The 15,707-nt window shown below is 38.4% G+C and overlaps 1 protein-coding gene across 8 annotated transcripts in view; it reads left to right on the forward strand.

The window, feature by feature from the left end:
- The window catches only part of LOC6040659 (calcium release-activated calcium channel protein 1), a 61,993-nt gene that overhangs the window by 18,852 nt on the left and 27,434 nt on the right, over positions 1-15,707 (forward strand). For all 8 annotated transcript variants that reach the window (XM_038259315.1, XM_038259319.1, XM_038259314.1 and 5 more), the window contains exon 3: positions 12,671-13,154. In XM_038259315.1, the coding sequence (XP_038115243.1) occupies positions 12,671-13,154 (484 nt within the window). The remainder of the gene's footprint in view (positions 1-12,670; positions 13,155-15,707) is intronic.

Here is a 15,707-nt window from a genome sequence, read left to right on the forward strand (position 1 = left end):
GAAGTGGGAGTTTTTGACAGTTTTATGCCCGCATCTGGCCCGCCGCCTATTTCGTCGGTTTCCAACGACCGAGTCCTGCTAGGTACTGATCGTACATGGCCAAAACAAAACGTCCGTCATACCATATATACTAGGGTGTTTCATCCAAACAAAAAAGTTCTCAGAATCAGGCAAACCGAGGTTCCCCTAGTAGAGGATACCCATAGGGACTCTTATGCCAAATATCAGCCCATATGGTTGAGAATTGGCCTGTCCCCAGCGGTTCAAAGTTTACATGGAAATTACTATAGGATTTTTATGCTTTTCGTTCAATCGTTTCTACAGGTCTGGGGACAACATGGATTCACTCGGAATAAAAACAGGTGTGTAGGGGATGGTCCAATGAACAAATTCCAGAAGGAATTAGGGTTGTCCATTCTGTCCCCAAGGTGCGCATTGGATAGACGCCCGGTGTCTCCAGAATCAACGATTCACCCTTCAAATGTACGCATTGTCCTTAGTATGCTATGACGGCTAGCTGAAAATTACGACGCCTCATGGCAGACGGTGAACACGTGGGGAAGCATCGATTGCATTATTATTACAAAATCATCATGTTACGTTATTTGGAATAGTTCAAATTGTTACAGGAACATCAAAAATTATAATATTATTACTTTAAAGTATGTTTGTGAGCCAAAACTTGAGTGTATGCTCTGACACGTGTTCACCGTCTGCCATGAGGCGTCGTAATTTTCAGCTAGCCGTCATAGCATACTAAGGACAATGCGTACATTTGAAGGGAGAATCGTTGATTCTGGAGACACCGGGCGTCTATCCAATGCGCACCTTGGGGACAGAATGGACAACCCTAATTCCTTCTGGAATTTGTTCATTGGACCATCCCCTACACACCTGTTTTTATTCCGAGTGAATCCATGTTGTCCCCAGACCTGTAGAAACGATTGAACGAAAAGCATAAAAATCCTATAGGGGTAATTCTCTACCAACTCACACGAAATCGGGAAAAGTTGCCCCGACCCCTCTTCGATTTGCGTGAAACTTTGTCCTAAGGGGTAACTTTTGTCCCTGATCACGAATCCGAGGTCCGTTTTTTGATATCTCGTGACGGTACGACCCTTCCATTTTGAACATGCGAAAAAGAGGTGTTTTCAAAAATTTGCAGCCTGAAACGGTGATGAGATAGAAATCTGGTGTCAAAGGGACTTTTATGTAAAATTAGACGCCCGATTTGATGGCGTACTCAGAATTCCGAAAACGTATTTTCATCGAAAAACACTAAAAAGTTTTAAAAATTCTCCCATTTTCCGTTACTCGACTGTAAAAATTTTGGAACATGTCATTTTATGGGAAATTTAATGTACTTTTCGAATCTACATTGTCCCAGAAGGGTCATTTTTCATTTAGAACAAAATGTGTTTTTCTAACTTTGCAGGGTTATTTTTTAGAGTGTAACTATGTTCTACAAAGTTGTAGAGCAGACAATTACAAAAATTTTGATATATAGACATAAGGGGTTTGCTTATAAACATCACAAGTTATCGCGATTTTACGAAAAAAAGTTTTGAAAAAGTTATTTTTTCCTTTTTACTTTGTTTCGTCGTCCGTGTCTGTCGCGAGTGACCATGAACGGCCATGATCGATGACGACCAACTTTTTCAAAACTTTTTTTCGTAAAATCGCGATAACTCGTGATGTTTGTAAGCAAACCCCTTATGTCTATATATCAAAATTTTTGTCATTGTCTGCTCTACAACTTTGTAGAACATTGTTACACTCTAAAAAATAACCCTGCAAAGTTAGAAAAAACACGAAATTTTAAAATGAAAAATTTTGTTCTTAATGAAAAAATGACCCTTCTGGGACAATGTAGATTCGAAAAGTACATTAAATTTCCCATAAAATGACATGTTCCAAAAATTTTTACAGTCGAGTAACGGAAAATGGGAGAATTTTTAAAACTTTTTAGTGTTTTTTCGATGAAAATACGTTTTTCGGAATTTTGAGTACGCCATCAAATTGGGCGTCTAATTTTACATAAAAGTCCCTTTGACACCAGATTTCTATCTCATCACCGTTTCAGGCTGCAAATTTTTGAAAAACACCTCTTTTTCGCATGTTCAAAATGGAAGGGTCGTACCGCCCTCCGTCACGAGATATCAAAAAACGGACCTCGGATTCGTGATCAGGGACAAAAGTTACCCCTTAGGACAAAGTTTCACGCAAATCGAAGAGGGGTCGGGGCAACTGCTGTGTGAGTTGGCGGAGAATTACCCATAGTAATTTCCATGTAAACTTTGAACCGCTGGGGACAGGCCAATTCTCAACCAAATGGGCTGATATTTGGCATGAGAGTCCCTATGGGTATCCTCTACTAGGGGAACCTCGGTTTGCCTGATTCTGAGAACTTTTTTGTTTGGATGAAACACCCTAATATATACCCTAAAAATGGCACTTTTTGTTCACTAAAACATATTGTACGATCAGTATCTAGCTGGACGACCGTCGGCTCAACGACGGACGAAATAGGCGGCGGGCCAGATGCGGGCATAACAATGTCAAAAACTCCCAACACCCCCCCCCCCCCCCCCCCTCCTGCGTCTCACTTCGTCTCACCATCCAGCTGCAGCTTTGTTGACAAACAAACAGAGCACGCGGTCACATGATGGCTACAGATCATAAATAAGGAGATTGGTCGAAATTAATTTGACGTACCCAAACAGGCAAGAGTTTGACGTTTCCGAACGAGCATTTACCTTTACGCCCAGCAAAACTTATCAGTGTTGTCAAGCTCAAAACATACGTTGCCAAATCGATTTTGCAAACATAGACCAGTCTCCCTATTTAGGATCTCTAATGATGGCGGCATCGAGCCAGAATTAGGGGTGATCATGTGATTTAAACTGAAAGCTTTTTAAGAAAAATAATATTTTTCCGACTGAATAAAAAATTTGCGAGCATGTTCAAACAATTATTCCTGATGTCGGAAAAGTGACTAAAACCCAAAATTTTATTCCATATTTTTTAATAAAATTAACTTTTCCACTCCAATTGGGAACCCCTAGGTCTATCCACGACCGTTTCCAAGAACCGTGAGAAGATGCCAGAAAACCCAGCTACCACCTAAATCCACAATATAAAAAAAAAGTTTAATGCAACTCACAAAAAGATTTTAAGATGCAAAATTAAGTATTCTTTCGATTCTTTTTGTAAAATTTTGATAAAGTGCTTTGTTTTTTAGTGGTAGCCATTTTAAGGACTTTTGGTTCGGGAGATGTCCACGATCGTTTCCAATAACCGTGAGAAGATGCCAGAAAATCCAGCTACCAGCTAAATCTTCAATATAAAATAGAAAAAATCAAAAAGGTTAACATTTCCTGTGAGAAAAAAAATATTTGAAAAATGACGTTTGTGTATGTGCTCGAGTATAAGTAATACAAATTTAAAGTTGTATTAAAACCTAAGGGCAGATCACTTCTGATACTGAGGTTTGTATGGAGTGTGTATGTAGCGAGTATCGTACTAGATATCGTGCATATGATACGCGACCCAGTATTGACCATTATCTATGAAGATTTATTTCAGTGTGGAATCTTTTGACATTTGTCAACGTCAAACTTTGGTGCTGTTTTTGCTGATGGTTAGATGCAGTTGGCGGTTTCAGATTCTGCAGGGCGAGGTTGATTTTGGTGATAAAACCAAAGACAATCGCGGAGAGCGATTGCGGGATGTTGGAGTACCTGTAGGACATTGTCGGGACGAGGCGGTTCAAGCAACAGTTGATGAAGATCAACGAACCTGTCAAGCGCTGAACAAGGGGGGGGGGGATGTTTCTTCCGGGATCCTGGGGGAAGCCAGGATTTATTTTGCACGGATGGTAGTAGAGGACGCTGGGAGATCCCTGCTTGAACACCTCGCCGAAGCCGGTGGGCACCGGCGAAGGGGTCACCCACAGGATGGTGGTGCCACGCTTCGGCATCCGTGGCGGGGGAGGGTTTTAAATTTAGAGGAAGGAAAAGAAAAGCACAACTACTGTAAATTGGCATAACACGAGATGAAAGTACTTGATGGAGCGAATCGAACAAGCAGAAAAGGAAGGTCGTCGAGCTGGATCAGACTGCGGCGATCCTTACCAAACATGACGAACACTTTGAAGCGCTCAAAAATTAACACATCGGAAAATAAAATCTCGTCCGAAAGGAATTCAAACAGCATCGCCCTCGAAACAACCGTTGACACAGAAAAACGAAGGCAGAATCCCCAGAATTCTCGCCCAGCTGTAAAATCTCAGAGGAATCGACTCGTAGTACGACGTGGCTTTTTATACCAGCTGCGATACCCTGGACTTTATGATGATCAAATCGTTTTTTCCCGGATCTTTGCGTCCGCATCAGGATTCCTTCTACTTATTCACTTAAATTAACAAAATTTTAATCATCTGGCCGCTGGAATTCAAACAATCTATCAGCTCGATTCCGTCCCCAAATGTAAATGAATTGCCAACAGATCAAGCAACAGATTCTTTTCCAGAACTCGAAATTTCCAAATGTTTTGTTTATTGTTTATTATTTTGACCGATTTTGACAACTACACCGATATAAATTGTATCCAAAAGTTGACCATACCATGCCAGTATTATGCGCGTATGGTACGCGCGTATGGTATGCTGCCGTACACAGTATGCGATATACTCGAAGTGAATAACCCTTAGATTAAAACTCGTAGAGTTTGTTAAAAAAGACTTTAAAGGTTTTACTAAATATTTCAAGTAAAGTCCGTAAGTTGGGCAATACTAACACTTTTTTACTACTTTTACATAAAAAAATTAAAAAAATATAACCAAAAATCTATATTTTAACAAAAATAAATAAAAAAAAGGCGGGACCAGACACTTTCCATTGAAACTTTGTAATTATTTAAAGTGAAGATATCACGAGCCTCTGAGATTTTTCGGTGTTTGCATGACATTTTTTTTTGTTTTTAACACAAAATTTTAGTTCTGTGACCCCATTTTAGTCAAATTTGAAAAGTTGATTGTCTATTGAATTGCCCAATTAACTTTTCAATATTCCATCACTGCCATTCTTCGATTTAAAAATACTTAATCACTTTAGTTTCGAGGACATTAGACATTCATGATTATGTCCTATAAACAAATGTAAAAACACACACACCACCCTCAGATTACGTTGAAAACTTTTCTCACCCGCAGACCAATTAGCTTAACCACCCGGCTTAGAACAATGTGACCAGCCGCGCGCACACCTTCGTACCTTTCCAAATTGCAATATTACGAGATTATGCTAATCTATAAGCTAAACACACTAATAGAGGCCTGCTAAGCTACGCTCACATGCGGACGACCGCTAATCATGTGCGACTTTAGATTTTAATCAACCGCCGCCACCGCCCATCGACCAACCCGGGCCAGGTCATGCGAAAGTGAGAATGGCCATTAGTTGGGCGGTGGTGCTCTCTTGACGTGGTCGCAAAAAAGTGTGAAAATGTGGGCCATAATTTGTTTTGGCACAACACGAGTGAAAAAAAAATCAGTCTATTAGTTTGATCTTAATTTGAAAACTAGTAGAACATTGTGAAACCACTGTTCAACTTATTTGACAGTTCAAGCAAAACAATGTAAATGTGCTAAATCCGAAGTGTAAACAAACAGTCTGTTCTGCTTAGGAATGATCACGACAGACTCTTTGTTTACACTTCGGCTTTGGCCCATTTACATTGTTTTGCTTGAGTTGTTCACGAGGAATGAGAATTTACAAAAAAAATGAATACTAGTCAAGATCGTACAACTGCAACGCTTTGCACCTTGAGACTTCTGCGAGACGCTTGCAGTTGCAGTTCTGTACCGCACCGGGGGTAAACATCAAACGCTGTTTGTCGCGCTTTTTGCCAATCGGAGTTAAATATTTGCATTTTATTGCCCATTCGGTAAATATATGACGCCAATTTCCCCCGATGAACGGCCAAAACGTGACCAGACACGACGGCAAACTGAAACAGCTCTTTTTAGCAGACTATTTTCACCCCGCTTAAGCTATTCTGAAATGCTTTTCCGGGTAGAATTCTATACTGACGATGACTAGGGGCCTTTTTTCAAATAAAACAATTTATCCAGTAATTAAGGGCTGACAGGGCACAAAATCTGTCCCCCTCTCGTGCGCCACGCGGTGGGGAAAGAGGCACACAGCACGTGGCAACATTCCACTTGAGCAGTTTTTGCATGAAAGGGGGGAGGTCGTGCACGCGTAACACGCCAGACTCAACAGGTGAAGGAAATTTTTCAATTTGACACTTCCTTTAAGCAAACGGTAGTCAAATGAGCTGTGAAGAACTTCTTAAAGGTGTGCACGCGACGACACGTAAGTGTCCGAAAAAGTGTTTGCTTCGAGATTTGAACCCAGAGTCGATGATTGTAGGCACGTCGGCCTACCGACTGGTCTAAAAGGTGTTCACGCTGAAATTTCACCGTTAAGCCACCACTATGTCAATGGTCGCTCAAGGGATGCCAACCACCCATTACTGTCGTTTCCTGTTAGTGTCGGAAAGCGCGATACCTTGTCGTGAATCTACGCGGAGTTGCCGGATGAAGGGTGGGAAGCAAGATGTGCATGTCACAAAGTGAATTAGCTGCAGATTCGCGGCGCGACGTTGTTTGATCTTTCAGCACTGATTACACGCGGTAGACGCGGTGCTCGGGTCGAGGTGGGTGAATTATGGGATAATGCGATTAAATCGAAGCCACTGACACGCGGATGGGCAGGTGAAGAGTTGGAGAGCAGAGAGTTATGGCGTAGAGCTTGGAGTGGTTGCGCGTGATTAAGAATAATTTTTTAATGGTTTGGCGATGTCATGACTTGATGAAATTGCATCTCTAATTCTTATAAATCAAAGAAAATAAATTCTTTTTTTATTCTTCGTAATTTTTCATGCACCCAAAACTAGGCAGCGCTCGTCCGACAGAATAAGATGTACCATTCAAGGACACATATAATACAGCACGAGATGGACGAGAGAATTATTCTCTCGGGGTTCATTTCCAAAAAAGTTCATCCGTCAAAACAAAAAAAAACAAAAGTGTCGACTACGGGAATCGAACCACAGACCTTTGACAAACTAACCCAATGACTTACCACAGCTTGGTGACCAAGGAGTTGTCAGATGTCGATGTATGGCACTTGTTAGAGATTTATTGTTTCAATTTACGGATGAACACACTTGTTATGATGATGAGAGTTGGCAGCATTATTTTTTCGTTTTTGGCACTGATCCCTCAATAAATTTTGAGGGAACGATTCTCTCGACTCTGAATTTTTGGAGTGGGTTTCTTATGTACCCGTGAAAAAGTAAGCGAGATTTATAATCGGTATTAAGCTTAGATTTAAGTTTTGAAAAAAAAAACATTACATGAACCAATCAATGCGTTACTAAAGTTAATAACAAGTTTGAAGCAAGTCTCTCTCACCTGCAATCAAATTGTTGATGGAAAATCTGAAATAATAAGAGGAAAAAAGGATTCCCCCTGTATCGTAAACTAAGCGTAACTAAAAATAGTATTCCCCGTTAGGAAAAACACATTTCCAAGCAACAAATTAATACCATAAAACACCACAATCTCGCAGCAAATAAATATTTATCATTTTCCAACTCATTAAACCTACTATAGGAGCCAAGCCGGCTCTTCCCGAAAGGCACGCCTAACAATTACTCATCGGAAATCGTGAGCGATTCCTCAAAATCCGTCCAGCTGATCAGCTCGGGTGAAGTTATCTCACGACGACTCGTGACTTTGATCACACTTGCTGAACATCTGGAATGTCCCATTCAGAACGCAGCAAACCGGTTCGAGCGCCGGTAACTGACCAATAAATAGTCGTTACACTATCGTAAAACCAATTAACTAGCGTACTCGGTGTGTTGTGCTAATTATAGCGCTAGGAAATTAGAGATTGACAGTTTGTAGGTTTGAGTGATGGTTTTGCGGTGGAATTATTAGTTGTAACGAGAACGATAATTGTTTTATGAAATTGTTTAGAAAGTATGGTAATTATTATGCAAATTGTTGAAGTTTTGACAGTTCAGGTTTCAAAATCAGCCACTCGTAGCGCTGCAATCTTTTAATAGAATATGTGATGCATATCATTACTACTTCTGTTATTCTATGATCTTCAAACGGTCATTTGCCACGTGACCACGTGGTTATCAGCCAATCAACCGGATGGCTCGTATCAAGAAGCGATTACTGTCACCCCCAGTAGGTCTTACTTCCTCATTAGTATTCTCCACGGCTCAACAAAGTATGGAGAATTCTTTCTCCCTTTGCTGTTCTGTGATTTATGCAGAACGTGGCGGCAATTTGAGGTTGTGTTCGCAAAGCGCGTGTGAGCTTCTTTTGTACTCAGTCAAAACATTTCATTACAGTTTGTAATTTTATACTTTTACTTAATGACCATATGTCTGGCCGGCGCGTTTACCTAGGACTATCCAAACGTCCAGAGAACCATGTGTTTACGTGTGTCCGACAACGGCTAATGACTTTTTCTCGCAGATTTCGTAAAACGTGGAGATTAATCATATCAGAGACCAGCAGACGTAGTAGCTATTGTGACAGTCTGAAGTCTGATTGTCCTCAGCACAAATCGCTTCAAGCACAACTCTCTCGCTGTGAACCCTTAACCTCAAACTGCACACGGATATTAAAGTTGGGGAATCCCCTTCTGGCAAGTTCCCCGCGATACTCGCTCCAAAAGAGGATTCGCAAATCGGTGACGGCATGACTTGCAAATCGTTACCTGGATTCACTTTCGCACGGCCGAGCAGATCCCAGAATGTAATTAATTTTCAGCTCCCGCCACTAATCTATGTGTCTCATCTAAACGAGGTCGGGATTGATTCCCGGCATTCCCAAGGGCGGTTACACCAGGTCCTAAGCTAATAAATTTCCATTGCCCGGAGGCACACGCAATCTGCGACAGCTACCAGCTGGAGGGCGGGGTTGGGGCAAAATTCGGAACATCAACCACATAATTTTATGACTTACCAATCAACAGGAGAATTGTTCAAAATATCTTTTTTTAAGTATCATTGATTAATCGTTACCAATTTACCCCAACATTTCCCAGAGGAAGTTTGTAGCGGCCCCTCAACCCTTGTCGAGTGAGAGTGAAGTTTGATGAATAAAACATTTTTGCGCCATCAACCGTTTGCCCGATGTTGTAACAGTTTAGTTACCCGAATGCAACTGGGTAGTTCCGGGCACGGAATATCTGGGACTTTGTTGATTTTTTTCAATTACAATGTATTTTAGAGATTAGTTCGAAATATAGGACATTGAGTCAGCAAGCAAGAGTGAGTTTCTCAATTATTCGATTTTTATCTAGGATAAACAATTGTGATTTTCATTCATACAAATGGATTTTTTTATCCTAGCTGCATTTGATTTAAATCGTAGCCTTTAGACTTGTGGAAAAATTGCACAATTTTCAATATTTATTTATGCTTTAACAGTAATGTTATGTATAAAAATGCAATTGATGATTTGTATCCAGGTTTTTAAGCGAAGATGGCGTTCGAATTGTGAACGTCCGAAATGTCAGAATCGCTCAGTAGCACCAACATTAGAAAAAAATGTGGCTGTCATGCTTGCTGTCATGCCATGGTACACTTTTTTCGTAATGTTGGTACCACTGCAAGACTTTGACAATTCGGACGTTCACAATTCGAACGCCATCTTCGCCTAAAAATCTGGATAGGTTCTACGTTATTTTTTGATAAACCTTAAATTTTCATTTTTTGTTTTGTTTTTTTTTTGTCATACCTCATTAGAAATTACAAGATTTTAGAGCTTCTTTTTCTTTTAGATAATGTGCTTCAACCTATGGGGTTTTCTATACATAAAAAGCCTAATGCACATTTTATTTCGAGTTTTCCTAGAAAAATCAAGCGAAAAATTAAATTTTCACTGAAAAAATTGCTTGTAAACTATTTAGAACACACACTGCATAACGTTTATTTATGGACTGTACTCAAACAAATTTCGTCAATTTGATCAAGAAGTGATTTTCCGCATGAATCAAATTGTTAAAGCTTTAATTTTTAAACTTATTATTTACAAAGTAATTGTAAATAACTAATCTTACAGCGCCTTTTGATGGTCAATTTAAACTTTACTTTGTTTTTTTTTTACAGAATCAATTGAAATTAATTTGAAGCAGCCAAATTTCAGATTGTTTAAAAAATTCCGAACCCAAAAATGTAAATTCTAATTTTGGATTGTGTAAAATTAAAGGTGTTTATTTCCTCAGCTATCTAAACAAAAATATCTTGGGTTGCTGCTAATATTTACAAAAATTAAGTTCAGGGTATAGTTAAAAATATTATATTTGATTATACCTGGATCCAACCTGGAGCAACATTTGAAAGGGGAGTAATGAAAGGCCGTAAGAGCAATGTCGTACCGCCCCTTTCAAATGTTGCTCCAGACTCGATGTATTTTCCGAGAACATTAATATATTTTTTAAGTCTGATAATTGGCGTTAATTAAATAAGGGCGACATGTTTGCAGTTGTTTTGATTTTTTCAAACAAAAACTTTGTCTTTTGGTGGTGTTATTAAATTCACAATTTATTAAAATTATTTCAAATTTAATAAAAATTAAAAGAAATATATTTTCAAATGTTTTCAATTAATTGCTCCTAAATTGAAAAAAAGTGTTTATTAGAAAACAAATATTTATTGCTTCATGATTTTTGGAAAATTTGCGAGGATTTTTATTTTATGTAACTAGAAATAACTCTAGAAATGTATTTTTTCTTATAGTTTTATTCAGACAATATTTTAATGATAAAATTTTAAGGAAGTTTTTCTGAAAAATCCTTCTCTTTCGGAAAGTCGCGTGTTTTCGGCTTTTTTACAAGTGTCGTTAAAAAGTGTACGCGGCTGCCGGTGGGTTAAATTTGTTTGTGGTAGCCTTATTTATAAAAAATAAAAACATATTTATTCATAAGTAATCCATTGAAAACATGAGTAAATTTAAATGCGTTTTCTTTTGTACATATCTGGAGTTCTTTTTTTTTTTTGAAAAGGTCAAATAAACCAAATTTCCAGTTTTTGCTTTTTGGTTGTTTTTGAAACCGCCTTGAGTCAAGGGTATTGAAAAACACCCAAAAAGCAAAAACTGTAAATTTTGTTTTGTTGGTCCTTATATAAAAAAAAACTACAGATTTTGTTAATGTTTTGGATTTCTTGAAAGTAAAGATGTATCTGATGTGATTTTTCAATAAAAAAAAAATGATTTTTGATTAGAAAAAAGAAGTTTACACAAAAAATACAGTTTAACCCTCGATTTAAGTGAATTGAACCAACAATACTTGTATCTAAAAAAGAAAAGAGCAAAGTCCAAGTTATACGATGAATTCGTAAAATTTGATCGCTGAAGCATAAAGAAACAAATAAATATTCCTAATTAGATTTTTACAATGTGAAATCAATATAGAATTTCCAAAAAAGTGCCGACGTGCTTTAGGAATGGCCCCTTTATTTTTAAAACTATTTTTGAACACTTTAATTTTTATTTTTATGCAAAAATGTCACTTTTTCGTTTGACACTTTTTTAATTTGTACCCCGTTGGTTGATCAAAGTCAGACTACAAAGTGACGAACTGTCAATTTTACACGGCGCTCACCAAACAACAACATTTAATGTTTGGTAATGTGTGTGAACTCCGTGTTAAAGGGGTGTCAAACTAAAAAGTGACTCCGTTCGTTTGACAACAGTTGGTGAAGAAACAGCATTACGAAAAGGAGAGGGAGCGTTTTTTTTTTTGGGGCTTTTCTTCACCCTCTCTGGCTTGCTTCCGCTGCCGCTGCTGCCCATTTGAACTTTTTCTTGACCGATTCTTTCCGAAGTGCTTACACCACTTAAACATAAAAAAATACCATAAATGGGTCCTAAAATAAAGCTTAGACTGCTGATATTATTGTTTACAACGATAAAGCTTATTTTTCTGAGTACAATGACCCTTTGTACGACCACAAAGAGTTTAAAATGGATTTTTAAATCAATTTTGAAAAATTTACCTCGCGGTCCTTACTTGACAGCTCGTTCCAAGGGGCTCATAGTTGATCCATCGAAAAAATGTTGTCTTGTCAATTTTTTTTTGCATTAAAATGAAAAAAAAGTGATCAGAAACGGTTTGAAATCGTGGTTTTTACCATTGTACATAAAAATTGACACAGGGCTTTAGTACCCAATTTCAGACTATGATTAATTTTGCGATTCTTTCCGTGTTTTCAATCTACTCAACATTTTCCCTCTCCGCGACCGCAGCGCACTCTGCACTCCAGCACGGGAACTCGCTCTCTCACTCATTTTCTCTCCAGCGCCCACTCCCTCGGCCACTGTTTGTTGATGATCTCACAGCGGCCGGGAACTGTCAGTTTCGCAATCGTAAAAAATCCAAAACATTCCAGTTTGCGCACCAACTTTCGCCACCTCGCAATTTTTTCCTACTTAAAAATCGCTCCGTCTTTTCGTAGTGCTTGATTTCGTGAACTATCGATTTCATTAGAGATACTTAATTTGTTTATTTTAAATAGTTTAAAGTTCCGTCGCGTTTTACTAACCACGCACACAATGTCCACGTTCCGCTTCCAGAAATGGTTCCATGTCCGTGTGGAGCACTAGCACGGCCGGAATCGACACCGTACTTGCGACAACGTTGGGCGCGGCAGCCCTCAGTAACGCGAAAACCTTCAGCACAACCCACTTGCCGAGCAGCGGAGGCGCGCTGGTCGTGACGCAGATTCCCAACGGAACCACCGGCCACGGTCAACTTCAGCCCCAGCACCTGCACCACCATCACTTCATCACCAGCAGCAACAACAACAACAACAATCTCAACGGCGCCGCGTCCCTGAACCACAGCCATCAGCACCTGCTCGGCAGTGGGAACCACCTGGCCACGGTGACGACGAGTTCCGGCGGAGGAGTCCCCGGGAGCAGTCACAGCACCAGCAGCAACAACAGTCACAGTCATTCCCCGCCGAGCCACGGTTCGCTGCACAACGCCGTCGGAGCCGGTCTGCAGCAGTCGTCGGTGGCCTGGAACCGGACCAGTATTTGCAGCACGCACAATAAGGTAGGAGGGGGAATAGTTTGAAATTTTATTGCTTGTTTACTGATAAGAATCGACACCAATCGCTTACAATGAGGGCATAGGAAAAGTTTGTGGAGTGCGGGCATTTGGACGTCAAGTGTTGGGGTGGATTATTTCACGCTACTCGTGCAAGATTAATATATTTCAATGAAATGCTTTAGCGTCTATTTATCTTGATATTTATTAAAAATGTTATGCTCTTCGGTTAAATACCTGAGTTTAAACAAGTCTGTTAACAACACACTTATCACAATTAAAAAAATAAAAATATTTCGAGTGCAAGCAAAGAAAACAAACACTGGCTTAACTGAGATTTGTTTATTCTCGTTATGCCGGTAGTTGGTACAGAGTGCTTTAGCTGAAAACAAACATTTCCTCGGCGTGATTGGCGCAAATCTTTTTTTTTTTTTTGTCTATTTCTTTCACAAAATTCGTACACCCTCAACCAGATGATACTGCAGACGAAATGAATGAATGAAATAAAATTAAAAATATATTGCACTCGGACAAGTTGTGGGTGTGATTTTTCTGTTTCGCCCACAAACGAAAATTGCAAAAAGGCAATGAATAAAAACAATTGCTTGTATAATTAGTCAGTGCAATGGACTTTTGCTTCACATTTCTTCTCACCAACCAAGGGTAGATGCGCAAAGTATCGAGTTGTTTTCGTACTTGATTTTCGGAAGTAGATAGATCAAAAATGGCACCATTTACCCTCGTTTGAAGAAGCGATTGCGCGCCCCCCGCGGGACGCCACATTTTCAGCACATCGTTACTTGGGTGAAAGTGTTCCGTCGACATCTGGAGCTGTGCCAAATGCGGAGGATGGCTGTATTGGCGCTGAATTGGTTCGGTTTAATTTCCACACTAAAATATAACAGTTTACTTTTCTAGATTTAATTTTTGGTAAACTGACGCTTATAAATATTATTTATTTAATGAACATGTTAAAAATTTTGATAGTTTCATGTTTTATCAAAAGACTAAGACTTTTGTAACAAATTTAAAGATTTTCTTTCACTAACAAGATAAAATTTATTTTTTTTTCTCAATTTTGAATTTAAATTCAAGTTCTGTGACCACATTTTAGTTAATTTTTTTTTGTGATTCTATTATCCGAAGTGAAATTTTTCCGAGGCTTTCGGATAATCGAGATTGGACTGTATTTCATTACCGCATTTCCAAATTAGGTACTGCAAATCATTTTTTGGGTCATATTTGAGCTGAACGACACAAAATCAGACCACCAAAAAAAGGCAATCTTAACTTAACTATCCAAGAACAGATAAGTCGGGAAAGTCGGGAATTCTCCAAAATCCCCCAAAAATCTGGAAAAAAATCAGAAATTTGTTATTTTTTCCAGAACGTCGGGAATCCCAAGCATATTTCTCGAGTGAGTTTTTAAAAAGCCGTAAACGCCACCGTGCCCTCCGACACTTATTTTCGATTTTTTCCAAATTGAAACAAAATTTCATTGATTGTTAGTTAAGGGCACTTGAAGAACGTGTAGATGAACAATCTCAAGTATTTTTGAAATTGGTTTTTCGTAAGTAGGTCGAATACCGATGCAAAAAGGGCTGTGTTTACCAATGGCTGTTAAGTCATTTTGAAAACTAATCCGATATTTCTTGAAAATTATTTTACAACTCTTGAAGAATTTAGTGATATTTTGTACAATTTTCAAATTAAATTCACTAAATTAACTTACTATAAATTTAGGGTCCCTTTCACTATTTCAATCTATTTGAGAATGAAAAGCTGTTTAAGACATTAAAATTCTAATAAATATTGGATGCATGTGACACATATTTTTATATTTTTTGACGAATCATGAGATTTTTATTAATTTTAGTTTATAAAACAAGATTTAGCATCTAACTTAAAACAACAGCAAAGTTAATGAAAAACTAATATAAATATTGAAACTGATTTATTTAAATTTTGTTTTATTTTGTCACATTGATTGAATATTTCCCTTGAACTTTCTTATGAGTATGGGTAAATTACTATACAGCAATTCCCCACAAAAACAGCATGGTTCGAAAAAAGTATTTTTTTTCGTATTTTTTTGTTTGGCCATTAAAGTGACCTACGCCGTGTTAGGGTGGTCCAAAAAATGGCAATTTTCGTCGATTTTTGCAAAAGCCACTTTTTTTCAAAAAATCATAACTCCGCACCATTTCAACTGATTTTAGCTGTCTTGAGTGCAAACGAAAGGGTATTAGATAGGCTTTTAAGGAAAAATAGTAAAAGGTTTCAAATATCTAGCCTTACATATGAAAAGGTCAAATGAAAAAATTAAATACTCTTTTGAAGGTCTCGGGATATAGGCTCTTTGATCTGAAAATATTTGTATCAGATTCCTCGGAAAATTTTACATAATATCAAAAAATGGTGAAGTTATGTTTTCAATATTCCGAGATACTATTTTTTGAAAATAAAAACTGTGTTTTTCGACGCGCCGCGCGCAAAACCCGGAAAATTACGAAAACAGCAAAAAATAGACTTTTTACTAAAACTGCGATAACTTAAAAA

Source organism: Culex quinquefasciatus, chromosome 3 (genome assembly GCF_015732765.1).
Source record: "Culex quinquefasciatus strain JHB chromosome 3, VPISU_Cqui_1.0_pri_paternal, whole genome shotgun sequence".
NCBI classification, from domain to species: Eukaryota; Metazoa; Arthropoda; class Insecta; order Diptera; family Culicidae; genus Culex; species Culex quinquefasciatus.